Raw genomic sequence first — 21,824 nt, 5'->3', positions numbered from 1 at the left:
ATTCTTAATCGAGGTATCTGGAACAAAAGGTCAAGGCTCGGCACCTACGTAAGAGATCGAAGTTATAGATGTAACTGAGCTCGAACTCGAGGATTGGAGTTCGAACAAGACCATCAGATTTGCCCTCGAGTTTATCGGGGACACAACCGACCCCGCTTCTAATGACCTCGAAGAAAAGCTTTGCCAACTCACACGACAAGTATCCGTGATTCTCGCCATTGACCAATCATTATGGCAAAAATTACGGGATTAAGTCAAAAAGGGAGCCAACGGTCTACATAATTTCCTAGAAAATAATGTCTTAAAGGTTTCATTTCCCTGTATATATAGAAGGGATGGAGTAAGTCATAAAACACATTGTAACATACTTAAGAGAACAATATACTATTTTTTCTAGCTTTGTTCATATTATTCTGGCTTCAATAATATCACATCTAAATTCGAAGAAAATTAACCTTGGGAGGCTTAAGTTGTTCAATCTGCATGGTTTGTATCTATTTTTCTACTTATTCTTCCGTATTAAATTTGATTTCTCACTTTGTATCAAATTAGATCACATATCCTTAAAATCGCGTATAAATTCAATTATTATCCGATTTTTGGGGTAAACAAAACCAAACTAGTCCTCATAGTTTTAGTGGTTAATTCCAAAGTTAGCTCAGACTCTTCACTTTCGATACCGCATTCGTGTCGACACAACGTGGATCAGAGTGTGGGTGTGAGTGAGTGATCCATACCGGATATGATCAAACGATTTTGGGACTTTGACCAACATCGGCAAAAAATTTCGGGACACAAAACATATTTTTATAACTGTACTTTTATTTATTTGAATTATTTTTAGCCGAACTCCCACCCACATCCGTACCTAGATTCTTACCCCCAAATATTAAAATTTAAATCATGAATAATCCAACATTTAGATCTTCATCTGTATCGAACACTCGCACCCGAGTCGGAGCAACTTACGTTAATTCATATTGACATTCCGTATTTGCTCACTTAGAGTCAATGACTTGGAAGCAACTTCACCCTTGCACCACTTAGATAACAAATTCTCTGACTTCAATAATTCAATCAAGCGTCTGAACAGCAAATTAGCTACTGGTATATCTTTTTCCTAAAAGAAGATAAAAACACAAAGTAAAAAAAAATTCCCAGGAACTTATTCTCTCTTTTATTTTGTTTATTTTTTTGGGAGGGGAGGAGAGGTCCCTCCTCCTTTAATATCGTACTAACCCATGCACAGCATGGTAAAAATTAAATTTAACTCATAAAAAAAGAACGAGATAATTTCTCAAAACTCCAAAAGTATTGCCTCGTCGGCTCCCCCTTTAATATCATACTAAATATATAAACCCATAATTCTAAAAGTACAATGATTTAATTCTAAGAACTTTCGATATCGAATCCAACAAATTAGAATTCTGGATTCACCTTAATTTATAAGTGTATGTTTGAATCTAAAAATTGTGATGATTATAAGGCTTTACTTCGTGATTCAAGTTAATATTTACTTTCTAGTATTATTTTCTAGTGGGGTTTATATATATATATATATCGAATGACACAAGGGTATCTCCTCTACTACATCGAATTCAATATGGAAAATGTTCAGACAACGACTTTTGGCGAATTGATGAAGCTTTGAATGAATGAATATATTGTTCACCGTCTGATTCTCCTAACTAAGTCTTTTATTAGCAAATCTGAAAATATCTATAAATTATAATATTCTCCATTCACTCCCAATAAATTCGAATTTATTAACTAGAATTAAAACAGATCTGGCATTTCTCTGCGTATCGATTATCTTATAACCACAAAATCTACTTAAGAATTAATTTTAGACTTTAATATTGAGTGGATTGCGCAAATTTGTCAGTATTTTTTAAATGCTCAACTGAAGTGTTCCAAATAAGAAGGAAGTAAAAGCTTTTATCTTCTTCTTAAAATACAAGCATGTTACAATTATCTTTTAGGCTGTGTTTGTTATCATTTCTCATCTAAAATTAAACTTACGTGTATCAAATTCTTTAACTTTCTAAGTGAAAACTAAACTAAAATGGCAAGTTTGGCATTCCTAGAAGAAACAAGGGGTGAATTTCGACATCTATCAGCATTACAAAATTTTAAACACTATCGATACCATTTAATCTATCCAGAAAAATACACAATCATCCGCATTATGATTGACCAAGGAGCTCCGGCGTATACCATAAAATATTTTAAAAGAATGATAAGTATTCCTCGATTCTTAATCAAAAGTTTAGATCGAACCCTAAAAATGAAGTTGACTTTGATAGAGAATCTTTCGTTCCAAAGTAATATTTTCCAACACGAATTCAATAATCAAGCACTAAAGTGAACATCAGACATCGGAATGAGAAACAAAAAAAGTGCTCCGGTAAATAAATGGTTGAGGTGGAGGTTCGTGGTGGTAGGGGCAGATGTAACCGGCTACGGGTTTAACTGAATCCATAACTTTCGATACAGAGTATGAATTTATATGTAAAAACTTACTAAAATTTCAACAAGCATTTGATTTGAATCCATAATTTTAATAGTATAATGCAATGTTAAAAATCTTAAAAGTTGAACCGGATTATCTGCCTATGTATGGTGGTCCCACAGCTGATGCGGTGAATACATTTAAGTAAATATGGTCAAATTTAATGTGTCAGACAGCTCGCGAGGAAGAGAAATGGAACTGTGTAACATTTGCAGTGTCCGGCACGTGAGTGACCGACGCATTGACACGTGAGAGAAGACTACAGTCAAACTGGATATAATGTAGAAAGTTGAAAAGGAGTGACTTAAGTCAGTTTCTGGCCGTTAGGTTTAAGGTAACGATTAATTAACTCTAATCATAAACATAAACTTTATTTGGAAACTGACATACGAATTTAAAATTAATCATATATGAGCGGAATGGCTGTTAATTGTCCGGGTCAATTTCGAAGAAGGTTATCGAACATATAGTATTATTGCAGAAAAGCCTAATCATAAAACAAATCAATTTTCACTATAAGCAACTGAATTCCAACAATGTGGAGCTTATATTGCACTAAGCCAGTAATTAGCTTAACCTCATTAATGGCAAACACACAACGTCAAGGCAAAGGGTGAATATGGCGAGTGCATTTTGGATGTCAGTGCGGAGATCGCGTCAAAGCAGAGATTGATGTTCAGATGCCACCATAGATCGAGAATCCGATACTAATGGTCCAAGAAAGAAATGGGTGATTCCATTGTCTTTCGAAGTCTAGGTCGCTACTGAATGAGGTGATATGCCGATGAGTCGGATGGTCAAGAGAATGCCATGTTTGCCAGGTCGTGCAACCATATTGCGAAGAGTGGGAGCCATGGACTATAAACTTGGGCATGATCATATCGGAGATCTTGTCAAGGATGCATGCAACACATCAAGTTGAGTGTCTTTCCTACGGGAGAAGACCTTTGGGCTGCCTGAGGGCATTGCCAAGGTGAGGAAACGAATTCGAGGGCATAGCGAAACTTCGGAATTGGGCGAGTTTCCAAGTTAGAAGGTGTCATCATTCTGGAAAGAGGTATGTCGAATGATCGGGGACCGTGAGTGTCCAGGTGCGAGGCACACCGAACCGGGAAGCCGTGCTAGCAGGGCCAAGAGGGTGCCTATCTATAGGGCGAGTATTGAACTACTACCAGGAGCATTGGCAACTTGATGAGGAAGTGACGACTGGCAAACAAAGAGCTTTGTTCGGGAATGCGGCGATGCTATGACTTTGGGAATGCAGTACTCACCAAAGGTCGTCCCAAGAGCTGGCCAAATGCCAAGTGGGACGACAGTGCTAAGATGTATCCTCCACATTGAGTGTGGGAGGATCCCGCCTATGCAAGAGGCATATGGGCGAAGTCGTGGGTCTGGAAGCGAACACATCTTCAAGGTAGTGAGGGCAAGGAAAGCTACGGGAGCGGAATGCTACGGGAGCTATGCCAAGAGGGCGTCTTAATGCTACGGGAGCCATGCCAAAGAGGGCATCTTAAGGCTACGGGAGTGAAAGGCTACGTGAGCGGCGTCAAAAGAGCACATTGATGTGCTAACCTGTGAAGGGAAAACTTCAGACGGACATGAAGACCGTGAGGGTCATGGTGTAGTTGACTAGTGTAGGTCAACTACAAAGTGAGACACCATAGGGTGCAAGTGCGGAGGTACTTTCCAAGTGAACACCGAATAGAGATGAAGTGCAGAGGCACGCTTGGAAGATACTTGGGGGAGAAGTGCATGGGGCACGACTCCTTTTGAGAAAGGGAGACTTCGAGGAAGTCCAACCCACAGGACAAAAGGAGCTTGAATGGGCATACCTGATGGGGCAGACTCCGGGATGTCTTAAGCCATGATGTGCCATCAGGGACGATGACATTATGAGTGTGGGAAGATGTCATAACTCACAATTTGGAGTTGTGATTTCGACCAAGAACTGGTGAGAAAAAGCTCTTCTGATTGTCTGACGTAGAACTGTCTACTCGGACAACTTGGGCTTTTTAATTTTAAGCATATATAAGGGGGGGTATAGGTGATGAAAGCTCCGACCTGCCTCCCCCATACGTGCTGCCACCGAGCCGTATAGAACGAGCTACCTTGGGGGCAACCTCAAGGGCCTGCCTAGATGACTCAAAGGAGTGTCAAAGGTACCCATACAAGTTAGGGAAACTCTATGGGCGGCGCAACGCCTTCGGGCTAGCGTTGGGCATCAAGTAGGCGCTGGAGGCTCGATGTGTGGGACGGCCAGCCCCGCGGGCTGCCGAATGTTGGAAGGAGACCTCTGTGCCGATTGGATACTTGACGCACCTGTCATAGGGGCATAATGTGTCAACTTGTGAGCATGGCTTGGGTTCAACCATGCAAGCAAGGGTCTGTTGGCCTAAAGGTGCAGATATAGGCGACACTACACTACTTTGGGATAGAAACATGTCGCGATGGCTATGTATGGGCATGGCACGAAAGACGCGCATGACATTGTCCAAGGTCTAAAGGTTGCCTTACTCGGGCGAGGCACGAGCTAGTCGCGGATGCACTAGGCGACTGTCAAGCTTGAGGATTGGGCTGTGCACGCGGGAGCGATGCTCAGTCTTGGGCTAAGGACAAGGCATGTCCTAGTCCAATCCCCCTAGGGCGCGCATGGATTGTGATCCTAAGATGAAGCGCCACGACATGTCTAGGGCCAAGGGCCTAGACATCTTACGGGCGACACGAGTTAGGGAGAGCCTATGAGGGAGTCCCACCAACAGGCACAGGATCGTGCTTGGAATTCTGGGAAAGAAAACAGGCTAGCCTGCAGCGAGGGAAACTGCAGATGCCGCACGGGCGAGCAGGTGCCGCTACCCAATGTAAGGATTTGGTAAGTTTTATTGAACGTCTATAAATATTCTACTAAATTACACAAAATGTGCAAATTTTTTCATATCATCAACATATAAAACTGTTAAAGATATAATTAAGTAAATAAAAATGTGTTCTCTCTAACAATTTAAACTTTTAGATGAGATAGTAACATACTTTAGTATGATATCAGAGCAGGCAAAGGTCCTTAGTTCGAGTCTCATTGCCGCCACTAAATTAATTTCCATGAGATTGAGGGGGTGCATTGAAGAGATAATTAAGTAAATAAAAGCGTATTTTCTTTAACAGCTTAAGTTTTTAAATAAGATGATCACACACTTCAATAAAAATTTAATTTTACTAATCGAATTTAAGATTTGCATATTAATTTGTTTGTTTTAAACTCGAGCTGATTGAATATCAGAATTACTACTTTTTAAGAAGGATTCCTCTCTCTTCTTTCGACTGTTCTTCTTCTTCTTAAAATGGTAACCTTCAGTAGCACCCAGTAGCGACACTTCGGCATCTGTTGCTTTACCGTCGCCGCCGTAGGTGCTGTTACAGGTAAGTCCACTTCTCTCTTTCCAGCCTCTCTCTCTCCTACTCTCTTTCTCTTTCTCTCTTCTTATTCTTCTTTTCTCTTTTATCTCTCTCTCTCTCTCTCTCTCTCTCTCTCTCTCTCTCTCTCTCTCTCTCTCTCTCTCTCTCTCTCTCTCTCTCATCTTTCTCTTCTTTTCCGTTCTCGCTGCCGGAGTCGGGACGTGCGTGTTCCAGGCGAGTTGGTGCAACTCCGACGACCCTTCTGGTTTTGCTTTTTTCGGCGACCCCTGCTCCATCTTCTTCTTCCCCTCTCTCTCTTTCCCTTTCTCTCTCCCCCCTCCCTTGTGTGTGTAGGGGTGAATCTGTTTCTTTGGACAGGTGCAACTTCTTCCCGGCGAGGACGGACTATTTTCCGGTGTGTTCAGATTGCCGGCAAGTTTTGTAAATTTCGGCAACTTCCGAACAACTTTCCGTCGGGACACATTAGGACTTGCTAGTGCTCTTGAGTAGATACGACACGCTTCAGGAAAACTTGCTCCAGGTTCTTTCGTTCTATATCTGGTACTCGTGGTATTGGTAGAGTATTGATGGAAGATGCCCAGATTAAGAGGAGATGACAGACTTACTTTCATAAACTTCTGAATGAAGAAAGGGATCGAGATATTGTGGTAGGCGAATTGGAGCATTCCGAGATTTACCGTGACTTTGGGTACTGCAGGCGTATCGAGGTTGAGGAGGTCGTGGGAGCTATGCGTAAGATGAGTAGGGGCAGAACAACCTGGCCAGATGAGATTCCGGTGGAATTTTAAAAGTGTGTGGGGAGAGCAGGTTTGGAGTGGTTGACTTGGATGTTTAATATTATTTTTAAGGGGAAAAAGATGCCGGATGAGTGGAGGTGAAGTACAGTGGTTCCATTGTATAAGAACAAAGGTGATATCCAGAGTTGTAACAATTATAGGGGTATCAAATTAGTGAGTCATACCATGAAAGTGTGGGAGAGGGTGGTTGAAACGAGGGTAAGGATGACAGTGTCTGTATCCAACAACCAGTTCAGGTTAATGCCGGGTCGTTCGACTACAGAAGCTATACACCTTGTTAGAAGGTTGGTGGAACTATACAGAGAGAGGAAGAAGAATCTGCACATGGTGTTTATTGACCTAGAGAAAGCATATGACAAGATTCCTAGAGAAATTCTTTGGAGATGCCTGGAGGCAAAAGATGTGTCGGTTCCATATATTATGGCGATTAAGGACATGTATGATGGAGCTAAGACTCGGGTTAGGACAATAGGAGGCGACTCTGAGCATTTTCCAGTTGTAATGGGGTTACACCAAGGTTCTGCGCTCAGTCCGTTCTTTTTCGCCATGGTGATGGATGCGTTAACACACCATATTCAAGGGGATGTGCCATGGTGCATGCTATTCGCCGTTGACATAGTTCTGATTGATGAGTCGCGAGCCGGTGTTAACGAGAGGCTGGAGGTTTGGAGACAGGCTCTTGAGTCTAAGGGTTTCAAGCTGAGCAAGACGAAGACGGAATACCTGGAGTGTAAGTTCAGCGCTGAGCCAGGGGAAGTGGGTATGGATGTGAGGCTTGATTCACAGGTCATCCCGAGTAGAGGCAGCTTCAAGTACCTTGGTTCGGTTATCCAGGGGGGAGGGGAGATCGACGAGGATGTCACACACCGTATTGGGGTAGGATGGATGAAGTGGAGGTTAGCATCTGGAGTCCTGTGTGACAAGAGAGTGCCACCGATACTCAAAGGTAAGTTTTATAAAGCGGTGGTTAGACCGGCCATGATGTATGGGGCTGAGTGTTGGCCCGTTAAGAACTCACATATCCAGAAGATGAAAGTAGCAGAAATGAGGATGTTGCGGTGGATGTGCGTGCACACGAGGATAGATAAGATTAGGAATGATAATATTCGGGAGAAGGTGCATGTGGCTCCCATTGATGACAAGATGCGGGAAGTGAGGCTTAGATGGTTCAGACATGTTCAAAGGAGAAGCCCAAATGCTCCGGTATGGAGGTATGAGCAGTTGGTTGTGGAGGGCACGAGAAGAGGTAGAGGGCGGCCTAAGAAGTATCAGGGAGAGGTGACCAGGCAGGATATGGCGAGGCTCCAGATTTCCGAGGACATGACACTTGATAGGAAGATGTGGAGGTCGAGTATTAGGGTTGTAGGTTAGGAGGTAGTTGAGTCGTGCCTTACTTCGTACCATGGTGGGACTAGCCATGTAGGGTTTTTGTCTAAGATAGCTAGTGGGAATGTTGTGGCTTACTATTTCGCTTTTCAGTGCATGTCCTATTTACTAGCTACCGCTTTTGCTTTGCTTATTTCTTCTAGATTTCATGGTGTTCGTATTTTTCTTATGATTGTTGTGGTGATACTAATATTTACTAATATTGTCTCCCTTTGCTTTGCATCTTTCTTCTGGATTTCATGGTGTTCCTATTTATCCTATGATTGTTGTTGTGATACTAATATTGTCTCCCTTTTTGTCCTTTTATCTTTTTATTTTTTTAGTCGAGGGTCTTTCGGAAACAAGCTCTCTACTCTTTCGGAGTATGGGTAAGGTCTGCGTACACACTACCCTCCCCAGACCTCATTAGTGAGATTTTACTGGGTTGTTGTTGTGTTGTAATCGAATTTAAACATGCAAATTTATACAATTAGTGAATAAGCTTAAGTTTATTAATTTAAGTACTCCCAATAATGATAAACCAGAGATTATTAAGTGTAATGAAAGAATATCAAAAGGTGGACAACTATTGGATGGTTACCTCTGTCTCTCTCTTGAGTCCTATAAAATGTTTCCTCCATTGAAGCTTTTTCTTTCACTCATTTTGCTCACATTCATTCATTCATTCATTTCTAAACAGAATCAGCACATTTGACAGCACATTTTCCTTTGCCAAAACAGAGAGAAAACTCGGAAAATTCTAGAGATTTTTTTCAATGGCAACTGCTCTGTATTTTCTTTGTCCATTGCTAATTATGATGATGCTTTTCATCACTGCCACAGCCAATAAAAGGTAATTATGCTCATTTTCTACAATGTGAAAAGAAAATTAGTTCTGTTAATTTCTCACTTCATAAATTTCCTCATTTTCAATTCGACATTTTCTGAATTTCCGTGCTTATGCTTATCAACTCTGTTTCTGTTTTTCGATTACTCATTGGAATTTTGCTTTTTCAATTTCAGTATTGAAGAAGCAAAGCAATTTCAGAGCTTAAGTAGCTCGACTCTGGCGAACAGGTTAGCTTCGTTTTCATTTTTTTCGCTTATCACTGTAATGTACAGTAAATTAGCAATTGGATCGAGAAGATTTCGACGTGGTTTTTTTGTTCGCAATTCTGATCGTATAATTGGATCTGGAATTGATTTTGTTAGACTTTCCATTTTTTCTGCTTTTAATTTTAAATTGATTTAAGTTTTGCAGGTTAAGTGAAAATGATGAACTCAGGCATGAACATGCTGAAGATGATCCAGAAGCTATCGCTTCTATGGTGGCTATGTGAGTTCTGTCTTTCCCAATCACAATATGCTAGTACTATTATTTAATTAATATTAAAATTAAATTCCTCATTATGTTTAATGTTTTATTCCCCGTCCTTTCAGCATTCATGTGTTTTCAGTTAATGATCTACTCCATTAAGAGGCTTATTTAAAATCAACGTCAGTAGAGTACTACTATACTCACTACTCTTTTGTGATATATAAAGGTATAAATTTAAAATAGTTAAGAGTATTTTTTTCTAAATATAGATAGTTTGAGTAGAGAGACAAGTGTACCCACACTCGTCACAGAGATGTTCTGTCGTCTCATTTTATGTGAATTTGTTTGACTATTCAAATAATTTAAAAAATTAAACAAGATATATACCTAAAAGCTGATATATATATATATATATATATATATATATATATATATATATATATATATATATATATATATATATATATAGTAACAACAATAAAATTTGTAAATGAGTGGTCAGGAGAATTTCACATGTTTTTCCATTTTCTGTGTCTCCTTCTTAGTAAGTTTTATAAGAAGTAGGTCACAACAAGTGATTCATTAATGGTAAAATAAAATTTTTAATATAAAATAGTTTCCAGAAAGAGGAAGATATTAGTAGTATTATTTTTTATATGTGTCACATAAAATGTGAGAAAGTAAGTGCTAGGAGACGAAGTGAAGAACCCTCACATGCTCTGTAGTACAACATCACCCACAAAATTAAAAGCAATGTCACAATTCTCTTTAATTTAATGTGCAACATTTCCCACCTACCAAACCATTTCCATACAATTCTCAGTGCTTCCATTCTGCTGCGATTCCCTTTCCAAATTCATCTTCCCGCTCTTCTTTCTGCTGATAGTCAAAAGAAGTTACTGATTATCATGAGACTGCATTGAGGAATACAGCACATGCAATGCGACAGGCTCTCTCTATGGCAGCTTTTATAGGCATGTCATTGATTAATTAATTAATGAATTATTATTAAGTTAAACATACCAATTTTGTGAATTTCTTTTGATAACCTTGATATCAGGGTCAACTTGTGCACACCTCAACTAGTTTCACGGGTAACTATTATCTCTTTCGGCCCCATATACCATGCAATTTTGTCCATCAAGCTTGGACATATAGAAAAAAATCTTTTACTATTTTTTGCCTCAGCTCGAATTTGAACTCGATCACTATTGGACAGATGGAAAAAAAATCTTTCCCTATGGTTCTCAATTCACAAAAACTAATCACTATTGAATTTATCCCTTCCGATTATGGGTTGAGTAAAATCTATAATAGACATCCAATCTGGTATGATAATGTTGTCAGCAATGTATTGGTCCAAAATTCGAAGTGCCTTTTTCGGTTGTTAATCATATGATTAAAATGGCCATGTTAGCGTAAGTTGCATTCTCTTCCCTAATCCATTTGGCTTCCACATGCCTCCGTTGAGAGATTCGCGCATCAATGCACATTATAGTTTATCTCGTGTCATTTTCATTTCATGTTCATGTTATCCATGTTTCTCGTAGAAACTGAAGTTTGCTTTACATGCCGGTGCACATTATGTTGTTTGTTCTATTTTGGGTTTGCTAATCCTTTATCATATTACTCTCCTAATTAAGGTTTTATAAAATGTAGTGCCTCATATTTTTGTATGTCCCTAGCGCCATTGGCTACATTATATCGAGTTACAGGCTAAAGTAGAAGCGGCTAGAATATAAGTTTAATAGGTTCATCTGAATTTAATATTTTCGCTACAGAGCGTGTACACGCACATAATTTTAAATGTGGGCTAATAATTTTAAAAATGGAATGAGTTGATAGTTCATACTAATGCTTCCTCTTGCTATACTCAACTAATACCTCCATTGGCTAAACGAGAAAGATTAGCTTAAGGGAAACCCCAAAACATAGTGTTTCGTGATAATATAACATTAATTTGAAAATAGGGATGAATTTAATATTTAAGTTAGTGGATGCAAGGCAATTGCATCTACTCTTTTGTGACAAAGGGTGCAAATGCCATTTATATATGTGTAATAAATTTTTTAGCTACATACATTTTGAGCTGAAAGCGTGGCTGCATTATTATCAGGGAGTTGGAGCTTCGAAGTGTACATTAGTTCTTGAAAATATATTTTCCTTATGTTAATTAAAGTAAAATGGTGTTAATGCCTACTAAAATCCTAGTCTACCCTAATATTACAGTGCCACTTTATGGAATATCATGTGCGCCAAAAAATTTATGTTAGTGATTTATATGCTAAGTATATAGTGAACTTCTAGTGCTAAAAAAATTAACTTTATAATATTGGATCAAGGGGTTTAATTGATCCCGACCACCAGGTCTTAGAGAGGGATGAATAGGATCCTTCATGCTTAGATATTTCAGGTTTGAGCCATGAGAATGAAAAAAATCCTAATACAACAATAATATATCCAGTATTATCCTATACCGTAGGGTTTGAAGAGGGTAATGTGTACGTAGACCTTACCCTACTGAGGATAGAGAGGCAAAAAATCCTAATAACAAATCTTATTCGGTCCGAGTCAATATTATCGGGACCTCAAGATGGATACCTAAAATCAGTGGGAAACCAAAAGAAAATTTGATCCTAGTTTATTTGGATTGAGACATAGTAATTGTTATTGTAGAAGTTATTAATAGAATACACACTCCTGGGACCATATGCATGAGAAGAGTCACAAAAATCTTTCTTCTTATGCCCCACTAATCGTAGGCCTCATTAATTTTTCCTTCACTCTGTCCTTGTCCCCCTGCCCCAGCCTGGCAAATGGCATAAGAACTAAGAAGAGATCAGATCTGTGGCTCAATTCAGGCAAATTTAGGGATGCCTCAGCTAGCTGTACTGACAAACCCATCACCATATATTAAATGACTTTTGGCTATCAATAAATAGTTTCTCCTACCGACACATCATAATGCATTTATCTGCCCACCTTTTGCATTTATTTGGGACGTCTCTTATTTAGTTATTTTATACTTAGAATGATGGAAAAGTACTGGTTCCGTATTGACCGTATTCCTCTATCTACTGTTTATCACATTACATTAATTAACTTGACCCTAAAAGGCATGTTTGTGTCGGTCAACTTGACCCGTGAATCTTCTTGGTTTTGTTTGTTCCTATTACATAATTTCGAATACAATTTAAAAGAATCAAAATATCTTACTAAATTAATTGTTCACTGCCTGATAAATACTGATCCACTATCAAATTTCTTGGTCGCATGGAATCATGGATCATTTGTTATGATATACTAATAACAAACATAGTGTAATTTCACAAGTAGGGTCTAGGGAGGGTAGTGTATACACAACCTATCTTGTGAGGGTAGAGAGATTGTTTCCAATACACTTTCTCAAGACAAGCATAGGCAGATCCAAGAGTTAAACTTTATGGGTTCATCGTTTAAGGTTTTTAGCATTGAACCATTATCTTTTTTTTTAAAGTTATGTGTTTATATTTACTATTTTTGCAATTTTAGTAAATTTTTACACATAAATTTATACTCCGTGTCAATAGTAATTGAACCCATCACTAGAATGCTACATCCGCCCCGAAGACAATCATAATCACAGCATCAATGAAAACAAATATGGTAGAGGAGAAGCCATGAAAAAAGCAGGATCAACAACAAGATAGTAAGATATCCGAAGCGCAAGAAACAACCGACAGTAATAAAAATCTAAGAAAAAGAAAATAGGTGAATAATATAGATACAACAGGTATGAAATAAAAAGACGCTCGACTAACATTAGGTACAATAGTGCAGTAAAATTGTTCAGATGAGTTGATTAGCCTTTAATAATTTATCTAATCTGCATTGTTATACAGGAGCATTAGGAATAGCACAGAGAGGAGGAAATTGGGTTACTTCTCATGTACAACGGGAAATCCTATTGATGACTGCTGGCGTTGTGATCGCCATTGGGTGCGTAACCGCAAACGCTTAGCTGACTGTTCTATTGGCTTTGGTCGAAATGCCATTGGTGGTCGTGATGGAAGGTATATTTAGAGACAAATCAAGAGCGGGTTCTGTACTTTCAGTTCGAGAATAAATTAAATGTGCACATATAATTAGATCATACTCATTCTGAACACACTGAATCCGTGCAGGTATTATGTTGTGACTGACTCAGGTGATGACGATCCAGTAAATCCCCGACCTGGAACACTTCGTCATGCAGTAATTCAAGACGCACCATTATGGATAGTGTTTAAACATGATATGGTCATCACACTTAAGCAAGAACTTATGATGAACAGTTTCAAGACAATTGATGCTCGTGGTGTGAATGTACAAATTGCATATGGGGCTTGTATTACTATCCAATTTGTTACTAATATTATTATTCATGGTCTTCATATTCATGACTGTAAACCCACTGGTAATGCCATGGTCCGAAACTCACCATCACACTATGGTTGGAGGACAATGGCTGATGGTGATGGCATTTCCATTTTCGGTTCGAGCCATATTTGGATTGACCACAACTCTCTTTCTAATTGTGCTGATGGTCTCATTGATGCTATCATGGGTTCAACTGCAATTACCATTTCAAACAATTACTTTACACATCACAATGAGGTCCATTTTTTCCAAGCATAATCTTTTTACTGCATTATAATGAGTTATACTTTAGTTCAAAGATTAATTATTCATAAATCCAACTTATGTGCAGGTGATTTTATTGGGGCACAGCGACTCCTATATTAGAGATAAGGTTATGCAAGTGACGATTGCCTTCAACCATTTTGGTGAGGGTCTGATCCAGAGAATGCCAAGGTATCAATATGAAAACATTAGTCTTTGTTTTTTCAACTCATCTAATTTAGTGAATGCACTTGTCTTCGCCACAATATTGGACCGAGATGTCCTTACATAAAGTGACATAGAAAGTAAGGATTCATATAACCAACTCCGTACTTGCTTGAAATTTAGGCTTACTTGTTATTGTTGTACTGATCTTTGCCTGTCGTCTTGGACTAAAAATTGTACGACATTAATTAATATGCAGATGTAGGCATGGTTATTTCCATGTGGTGAACAATGACTATACACACTGGGAAATGTATGCCATTGGTGGTAGTGCTGATCCTACAATTAACAGCCAGGGCAACAGATACCTTGCCCCAGTGAACCCTTTTGCCAAAGAGGTAATTAGTTGAAAACTATTTAGAACTAAGCATACTTTGACTGATGAGCTTTTATTGAAAATATCTCAAAATGAAAAGTATAAGGAGGGCCAAACTTTACCTTACGAAATTATTGATAACAGGTGACGAAAAGAGTGGAACCATGGGAAGGATCATGGAAGCACTGGAACTGGAGATCAGAAGGAGACCTTATGCTGAATGGAGCATACTTTACTGCGTCTGGACGTGCCGCTCCACGCAGTTATGCAAGAGCCTCAAGCTTAGCTGCTAAGTCCTCTTCTATGGTGGGAACTATTACCTCAAATGCTGGTGCACTTTCTTGTCACATAGGCTACCAATGTTGATGTCAAAACACATTGGACATATCTGCTGAAGAGCATTACCACATTACTTTTGCATGTCCATTGAATTCATCAATCAAGCCTATTTTCACCAATTTCTCTTTCTTTTCCTCGTTTACGTCCTCCCCTAATCACCCTTGAGCAGGGGCGGACCAGAGTATTGTGGATGGGTTCAATTCAGCCCACCATTTTCAGCTTAAAACTTAGATGTATATCCGAAAAATCTTGAAAGTTTTATATATATATATATATATATATATATATATATATTAAGTTCTGAATTTATATTTTCAAAGAGAGCAGAATCTTCAGCTTATTATATTAAAATCCTGAATTCGTCTCATCTCTTGAGCATGTTGTTCCACTTGTGATCTTTATGTACCAAGTGTTCAACCTTCCCCTGACTCAACTGGAAATATTATTCAAGTGCTTTGGAGCAGGTTTCTGAAAATGTTGTATTTTTCACCTCATCAATTCAAAAATCTTGCTCACCTAACGAAAATGGTTCAGTGGGACTGATCTCTCTCTTACCTCTCTTCTCAATATGTCAATTCATGTATGCATCGTATCAGATTCAGAAAGATTGCAAAAAGAAAAAGAAGGAAAAAGATCAAAGTCAAATTTTCAGTCGCTTTCTTGTTATAGATGTTCAGTTTCCAGATATTGTTGTAATTGTTATCCTTATATATATGTACTTACTATGAATTCTGCTTCAAATTCATATTCCTCGCTGCCCTTTTTCACCCTATTGTCTGCAAGTTGATTAATTATGATGGTAATTATAAATTTACAATTTTCTGATCCACTGCCCATGTTAACTATTGCTGGCATAATTGAGTTGCTGGATTTCGTAATTCAACCGTGTTGATAAGAGTTAGCACCTTATTAATCCAAGGGGTTATGCTTGCTTAATAAACAATTTGATATAATTCTTCAACTTTTATTAGCTGATCACCGTACACTTTAATTTTTTTATAACAAATTTCTCCTTTCAACTTTTCTCAAACTATAAAAGGCGATTTTAAGAAATTAATTCAGCCCGCTTTAAACTTCTTGTTCACTATTTTTGAGTACAGTTTTTTTTTATTATGAAGTTGTAAGTTTATAACCATTTGAAGATGTTTGCTACATGTGCAACTAAGAGACAAAATTAATGAAGTTCGACCATATCTGAAAATTCCATCAAATAAAAGAATCAAAATGCAGAAATGTTTCTATCACTTACATGATTAAGAAATTTCACACTATCAACTATCAAGTTAAGCTAACCTACAACGACATATAACGTATTCTCCATATCAAACTTGATATAGTAATCTGAAAAACAAAATACTAAGCTGCAACAACAATCGGTTAAATTCTGCTGATGGTACAAACATTCTTTGCCACGTCAGTATATATTAACTTAAACTAGATTACAAATGATGGTCATTACATTTGCCTAAAAACCCAGAAAATGGACTTACAACACACTCAGATTACAATTCTCTACATTAGACAGTAGTCCTGAGTAACAACTAGGAACCCCTTAAACGTGTCTACAGCACTTGGCCAAATCCAGAATCAAGGCAATGAATGAACTCTTTGCACGCGTCACGGTCATCTATAGAGTAAGTTTAATTTACAAAATGATACTAATTTGTAAATAAGATTTAAAACCAACTTCTAACCTTATTGAAAATTAATTTCTCTTATGCTGCATCAACTATCTAACTGCTTGTGCAACTGGAGAGCTAATAGAAGCAGCTGTAGATGACAAATTACGAAGGTTTTTCTTTGCTGGTTTCTTGCCTTCTGATTTTGGTCCATTCTGCCTCACTTTTATTCCTCGTATCAACTGATATATCATTCAATAATTTTCAACTTAAATGACAAGATAATTACGCGATTAAAGTAATAACAGCATAAAGCACTATAATAAAGTTATGACTTACATATTTGCCACACTTTATGTCAGCGTATATCACAATGAAATCACCTTCTTGAAGTCCATTAGCTCGAACAAAGTCGCCTTTAAGAATGAAAAAAGATACAATTAAAGCAAATTAGTACTCGGATTTTACTGAAATGCAAGCTAGAGCAGCGTCGGCTGTGTTTACCTGTGTTCTCAAGAAGGTACATCCTGCTTTTGTTATTTGGCCAAAATCTGAAAAACAAAACACAAAGCCAGTAAGTATAGAAGGAAGATGACTATAAAACATAAGGGGTAACAATCGACTGAGCAATGTAATAAAAAATAGCTTGATGAATATTATGAGTTCACATACCTATATTTCATGTTCCAAACACAAGAAGTTCCAATGTCTTCCATCGCAATTGAAATTCCATCTCTTGATTCGAGTTGTGGGAGATGAGTTTCTGCTTCTCTCTGCGTATAAACAAAATTTCAAGAATCCACTTAATCATACTTTCAATTACCAAAAGTAAATAGATCACAGTTTATGACGACGTAGCTAAAGTACCTTCGGCAACACAATTCTTCCAAGATTGCCAACATCACTTTGCTTCAGCACTTTTTGTAGGAGAAATTTTAGATTCTTCTCTGTTTTGCAAGCCTATGGAAGAACATCCACGCAAAATTTGATGAACATCCGCACAAAATTTAAAGCAACACATTTATACAACAAATTTTCATAAATATTAAACTTACAATAGCCATTAGGGAAAGGATATAACTTATATTCATAGCCAGAGGCGGACCTATGCTATACCGAGAGGGGTCACCGGCACCCGTAAAGTTCAGCAAAAATTTCATGTATACATGTATATATTTTTAGAAAATAGTGATATATTAATAGTGGACACCCTACGTACAAAGCAAATTGTGGTTGAATCCAAAAGTGTACCCTTGACCTTCAAATCTTGGGTCCGCCTCTATTCACAGCAGGTGAAGGGTGAGCCAAGAGCTTTTTATAATGGATATTTGTTCAACTATATACCCCGAGCTCACCTATATCTTATTTCTGTTCTAGCTGGCGGATTCTCTCTTATATCGATTTCGTAAAGAATTTCTTCATGTAGCAAATAACCTATCTTATTTCTAAGTTATTAATTCAACCTTCTTATGGACTACTTATAGTTATATATTCGATGATTAATCATGTACACTGTTAGTTGTGAAGGGGAGCCTTGGAGCAACCGTAAAGTTGTCTCAGTGTGACCTAAAAGTTAGAGTTCGAGCCGTGAAAGCAGCTACTAAAACTTGCATTAGGATAGGCGGACTACATCACACACCTTGAGGTGCGGCCCTTCCCCGGATCCTACTTGAACGCGAGATGCCTTGTGCACTAGACTGCCCTTTTTTACTATTAGTTGCATAAAAGTTAAATTCGAAAAGGATTTTGGCCGAAACTAAAGAAACCAATTACCTGTCTTTTGTCTGCCGAACTATGCTTCTGATGGTTTTGCGATCGCAGAGCTGGCCTCTTGGTCGAATGTGATTGTGGAGAATCAGCCTGTGGAACCATCATCACTGGCGCAGCAGAAGCAGAAGGCCAATATACCCAATTTCCTGGACTGTTACCTGTATCTATTGCACAATTCTCTCTACACATAATTACACTTTGGTCATTACATTGTCTTAGATTCTGAGTTTGGTGACGATAATGGTGCAACGGTAATCGTCTCTGCCTAGCCATTCTGTTCTTCCTAGCCTCTTTAGATCCCAACCTTGCCAATCTCTCACCATTCCCATCTAAAAGTTGGTACGGATATTGCGTACCAAGTAAAGATTGAGGCTGATCAACAACAGCAACATTATTAGCACTATCACTATTGTCAGGAAATTGGTTATACTGAGAAGCAGCCGCCACAGCAAATTGCGATGGCAACCACGATTGAGTAAAGTCCATGTGTTGATATTCTGTTGAAGCCGGTGAACTTGCACTTCCACTCATTGTTTGATTAAAATGAGACGCAAATAACGATCCGTTGGAGTAAGGATCACCAATGTACCCCGGTATCTGCCCCGCCATTACTGGGGTTGAATCAGGGAAATTAGTGACGTTATAAGAAGGAGTTGCCATCCAAGGTGACGGATAAAAGCAAGCATTTGGATCAGTTCCAACTGTATTATAATGGAAATTGGAGTTAGGGGCAGAATTCTGGAAATTTTCTTGATTTGCTACAGCTTCACTCATTTGATTCTTTTGCAATCGGTGTTGTTCAACCCAATCAAGAATGAGTCTCAACAACTGTTTTTTACCTTCTTTTGTACTTCCCAATCGTTTCGAAGCGCTTTCAATTGTTGAACGTTTGAGCTTAATACTCCTCATATCTTCAGCAGAAATGTAGTCTTTGTTTTGCTTTAGCCATTCAAAGAACATAACTGCAAGCTCACTATCCCCTTGAAATATAGAAAGCTGCTCATTTTCAAACTGAACTTCCCCTTCTTGTTGTTGTTGGTTTTGGTTGTGTTTTTGTGGATTTTCGCTTTGGAAAAAAGAGCTCATAGGATCAAGAAAATCATGATTTCCATCAATTAAATCCATATATCCAAGATTTTCTATCACATTTAAAGAATCTTGGTCGCCATTAACTGTGTTATCAAATTGGATTTTTTTGTGGAAATGATCTTCTTCAGCTTGAGTAGAAGATGAAGAATCTGTAGGAGGGGAATTAGAAGTTGACGAGGAAGATGACATGCATGGAAAATCAGGAAGAGGAGGAAAATCAGTAGAGAAATTAATGTAATTAGTATCATTGACATTAAAATGATGTTGCTCTTCATTTCCATTATTGAGCCAAATATCTGTATTATCAATTGGATCAAAACCAGTTGTCTGCTGCTGCTGCTGCTGTTGGTGTTGCCTTTGAATATCATCATCTACTGTCACCATATTAATATTCTCAAATCCATGCATTTCTTGATTATTATTATAACCATAAAGCTGCTGTAACTCTCTTTTCATTCTTGTTTTCTGGATTTTTAACAAGAGAAAAATGGTCTTTAATTTCTCTCCCCACTAGGATCTTGAAGTGGTTTTTGCAACATAAACTATCTGAGGTTTTGGAATTTATATATCCAAAAAAATAAATAGTACTACCAAATCTGAAGAAAGCGACTCTTAATTACTAAACTTTAACTAATTAAAATACTCACTCTCACATCAAACGAACTGTATATATAATAAACTTATATAAGTACCTGTATATATAAGGATTTTGAATGGCAATATTCTTACATATATATATTGTTCAGGAATATTCTTTACAAATGGATGATAAACACAAGAAAGTTCAAAGAACTGAACTATGTATTCTGTTTTAGAAGACAAAAACACCACCAAACTTCAACAAACTGAAATTGTCTCATACCCAAAATAACCAAAACAACACTTGTAGACGGTTCAGATAAGTTTCAACACTCTTTTACTATTTTCTGTTTTTATTTAAGGGGTTTTGAACCCAAAATAAGACAGAAAAACTTTGAAAGAAAAAAAGAAATAAGTGGTTATAAAAACTTTTAAATGAGAGAGGAGATATATAAGAGGAAATTAAACCACCAAAAGAAAACTTGGTGCCGATAGTTTTTCTTTTTCCACTAAATTAAAATTTCCAGATTTTACGCCATAAGGCCATACGTTATAACCTAAATGGTGGGAGACAGCGGTTCAGTTTTTTACTACAAAAAATGAGGTGAAAAAAGAGACACTAAATGCTACTTCCTCCATTGATGACACTAGCAGCTCAATTCTCTTTCTAATACAACACATCAGAACATGGCCTATAATAAGGAAGGAGTTTTTGAGCACGGTAAAGTTGTTATTGTATGACTTATATTCTTGCATAAATAAAAAAAAAATATAAACTGTCTATATCTCACCTCTTTAAATATATATTTTTTTAAATTGTACATAAATACAGAATGCTTAGTATATCAGATTTTTTAGAATATAGCGTAAAAATATTAAAACATGGAAAAGATTAGACCGACTGGGAAATAGTAATGTCAAAAGAAGTAAAGAACAGATCTTTCTTTGGTCATAGGGTTTTGTCTCCATTCGTGAGTGAAAACGGTGGACTTCTTCTTTTGCTGCTACGTGTCTCTTCACTTCTGACCAAGCTACGTTAACATTAACATAACATAAAAACAAAGATACCGACCAGGGATTGTGGTGGAGTGATAAGTACTCATTCATCTATCACCGAAGTTTTAACTTGTATAATGGTGTAAAACATCAAGACAATTGCTCTTTATTATTAAAGCTGGAAGATGGAGAAAATTGCTAAGAGTGGAAAAATGGGATTTTGTCGTCGACGCTAGCAAAATAATGAGAAGGATTGGTACTCCCTCCGTTGCAGTTACCTATTTCTTATTTGTTCTTTTACAAAAAAGAATGATACTTTTTTATATTTAAAAATAATTAAATTTAAATTTTTAATTATATCCTCGATGATAAGTTTTTATAATCATATAAAATACTTTGTCCATAAATTTCAAAAGAATTATAACCATACAAATATAATACTTATTTAGAGTAACAAGTTTAAAATTTTTTTATTTTTTTCTTAAATTTCATGTCCGGTCAAATAGTTTCACATAAATTAAAATAGAGGGAATAATATATATATATATATATATATATATATATATATATATATATATAAGGTGACGAGTAAGGTTTGGAGATTGGAAATTTGAAAGAATTTAGGATTTTAATTTGATGAATTTAATTTTTTTAATTTTTAACATTAGATTCATAATTCTTTATATTCAGTAAACTCTATCAGTTTTTGTTGGGAAGAAGGTTCTTGTCCCATGCAGCGAGGGAAAATAGCTATTCATTGGTAGGTTTAGTTTGCATTCGTACACTGCACGTCTAGTCATTTTTGGCCTTAAATCCGACGAGTTATTTTTTCTAAGCTATTTAATGA

General features: G+C 37.4%; 2 protein-coding genes across 2 annotated transcripts; one reads left to right on the top strand and one right to left on the bottom strand.

Moving 5' to 3' along the window:
* The first annotated feature begins 8,658 nt into the window (after positions 1-8,658).
* LOC107811053 (putative pectate lyase 8) lies at positions 8,659-15,665 on the top strand. The gene is made up of 8 exons (XM_016635902.2): positions 8,659-8,938; positions 9,109-9,162; positions 9,347-9,421; positions 13,285-13,455; positions 13,567-14,038; positions 14,133-14,236; positions 14,469-14,607; positions 14,730-15,665. Exons 1-8 carry the CDS (start codon positions 8,862-8,864, stop codon positions 14,949-14,951), a joined length of 1,314 nt encoding a protein of 437 aa, XP_016491388.1. The 5' UTR covers positions 8,659-8,861; the 3' UTR covers positions 14,952-15,665.
* A 650-nt stretch (positions 15,666-16,315) lies between these two features.
* Positions 16,316-20,680, bottom strand: LOC107811052 (B3 domain-containing transcription factor ABI3-like). Its single transcript, XM_016635901.2, has 7 exons — positions 18,317-20,680; positions 17,411-17,503; positions 17,216-17,316; positions 17,048-17,094; positions 16,883-16,959; positions 16,619-16,785; positions 16,316-16,551 (listed from the first exon to the last, which is right to left on the bottom strand). The coding sequence occupies exons 1-6, from the start codon at positions 19,856-19,858 to the stop codon at positions 16,654-16,656; spliced, it is 1,992 nt and encodes a 663-aa protein (XP_016491387.1). The 5' UTR covers positions 19,859-20,680; the 3' UTR covers positions 16,316-16,551; positions 16,619-16,653.
* Positions 20,681-21,824: the final 1,144 nt, after the last annotated feature.

This window comes from Nicotiana tabacum, chromosome 22, assembly GCF_000715075.1.
Source record: "Nicotiana tabacum cultivar K326 chromosome 22, ASM71507v2, whole genome shotgun sequence".
Classification (NCBI taxonomy): Eukaryota; Viridiplantae; Streptophyta; class Magnoliopsida; order Solanales; family Solanaceae; genus Nicotiana; species Nicotiana tabacum.
Note: the sequence above shows the minus strand (reverse complement) of the source record. Positions and strands in the feature narration are given on the sequence as shown.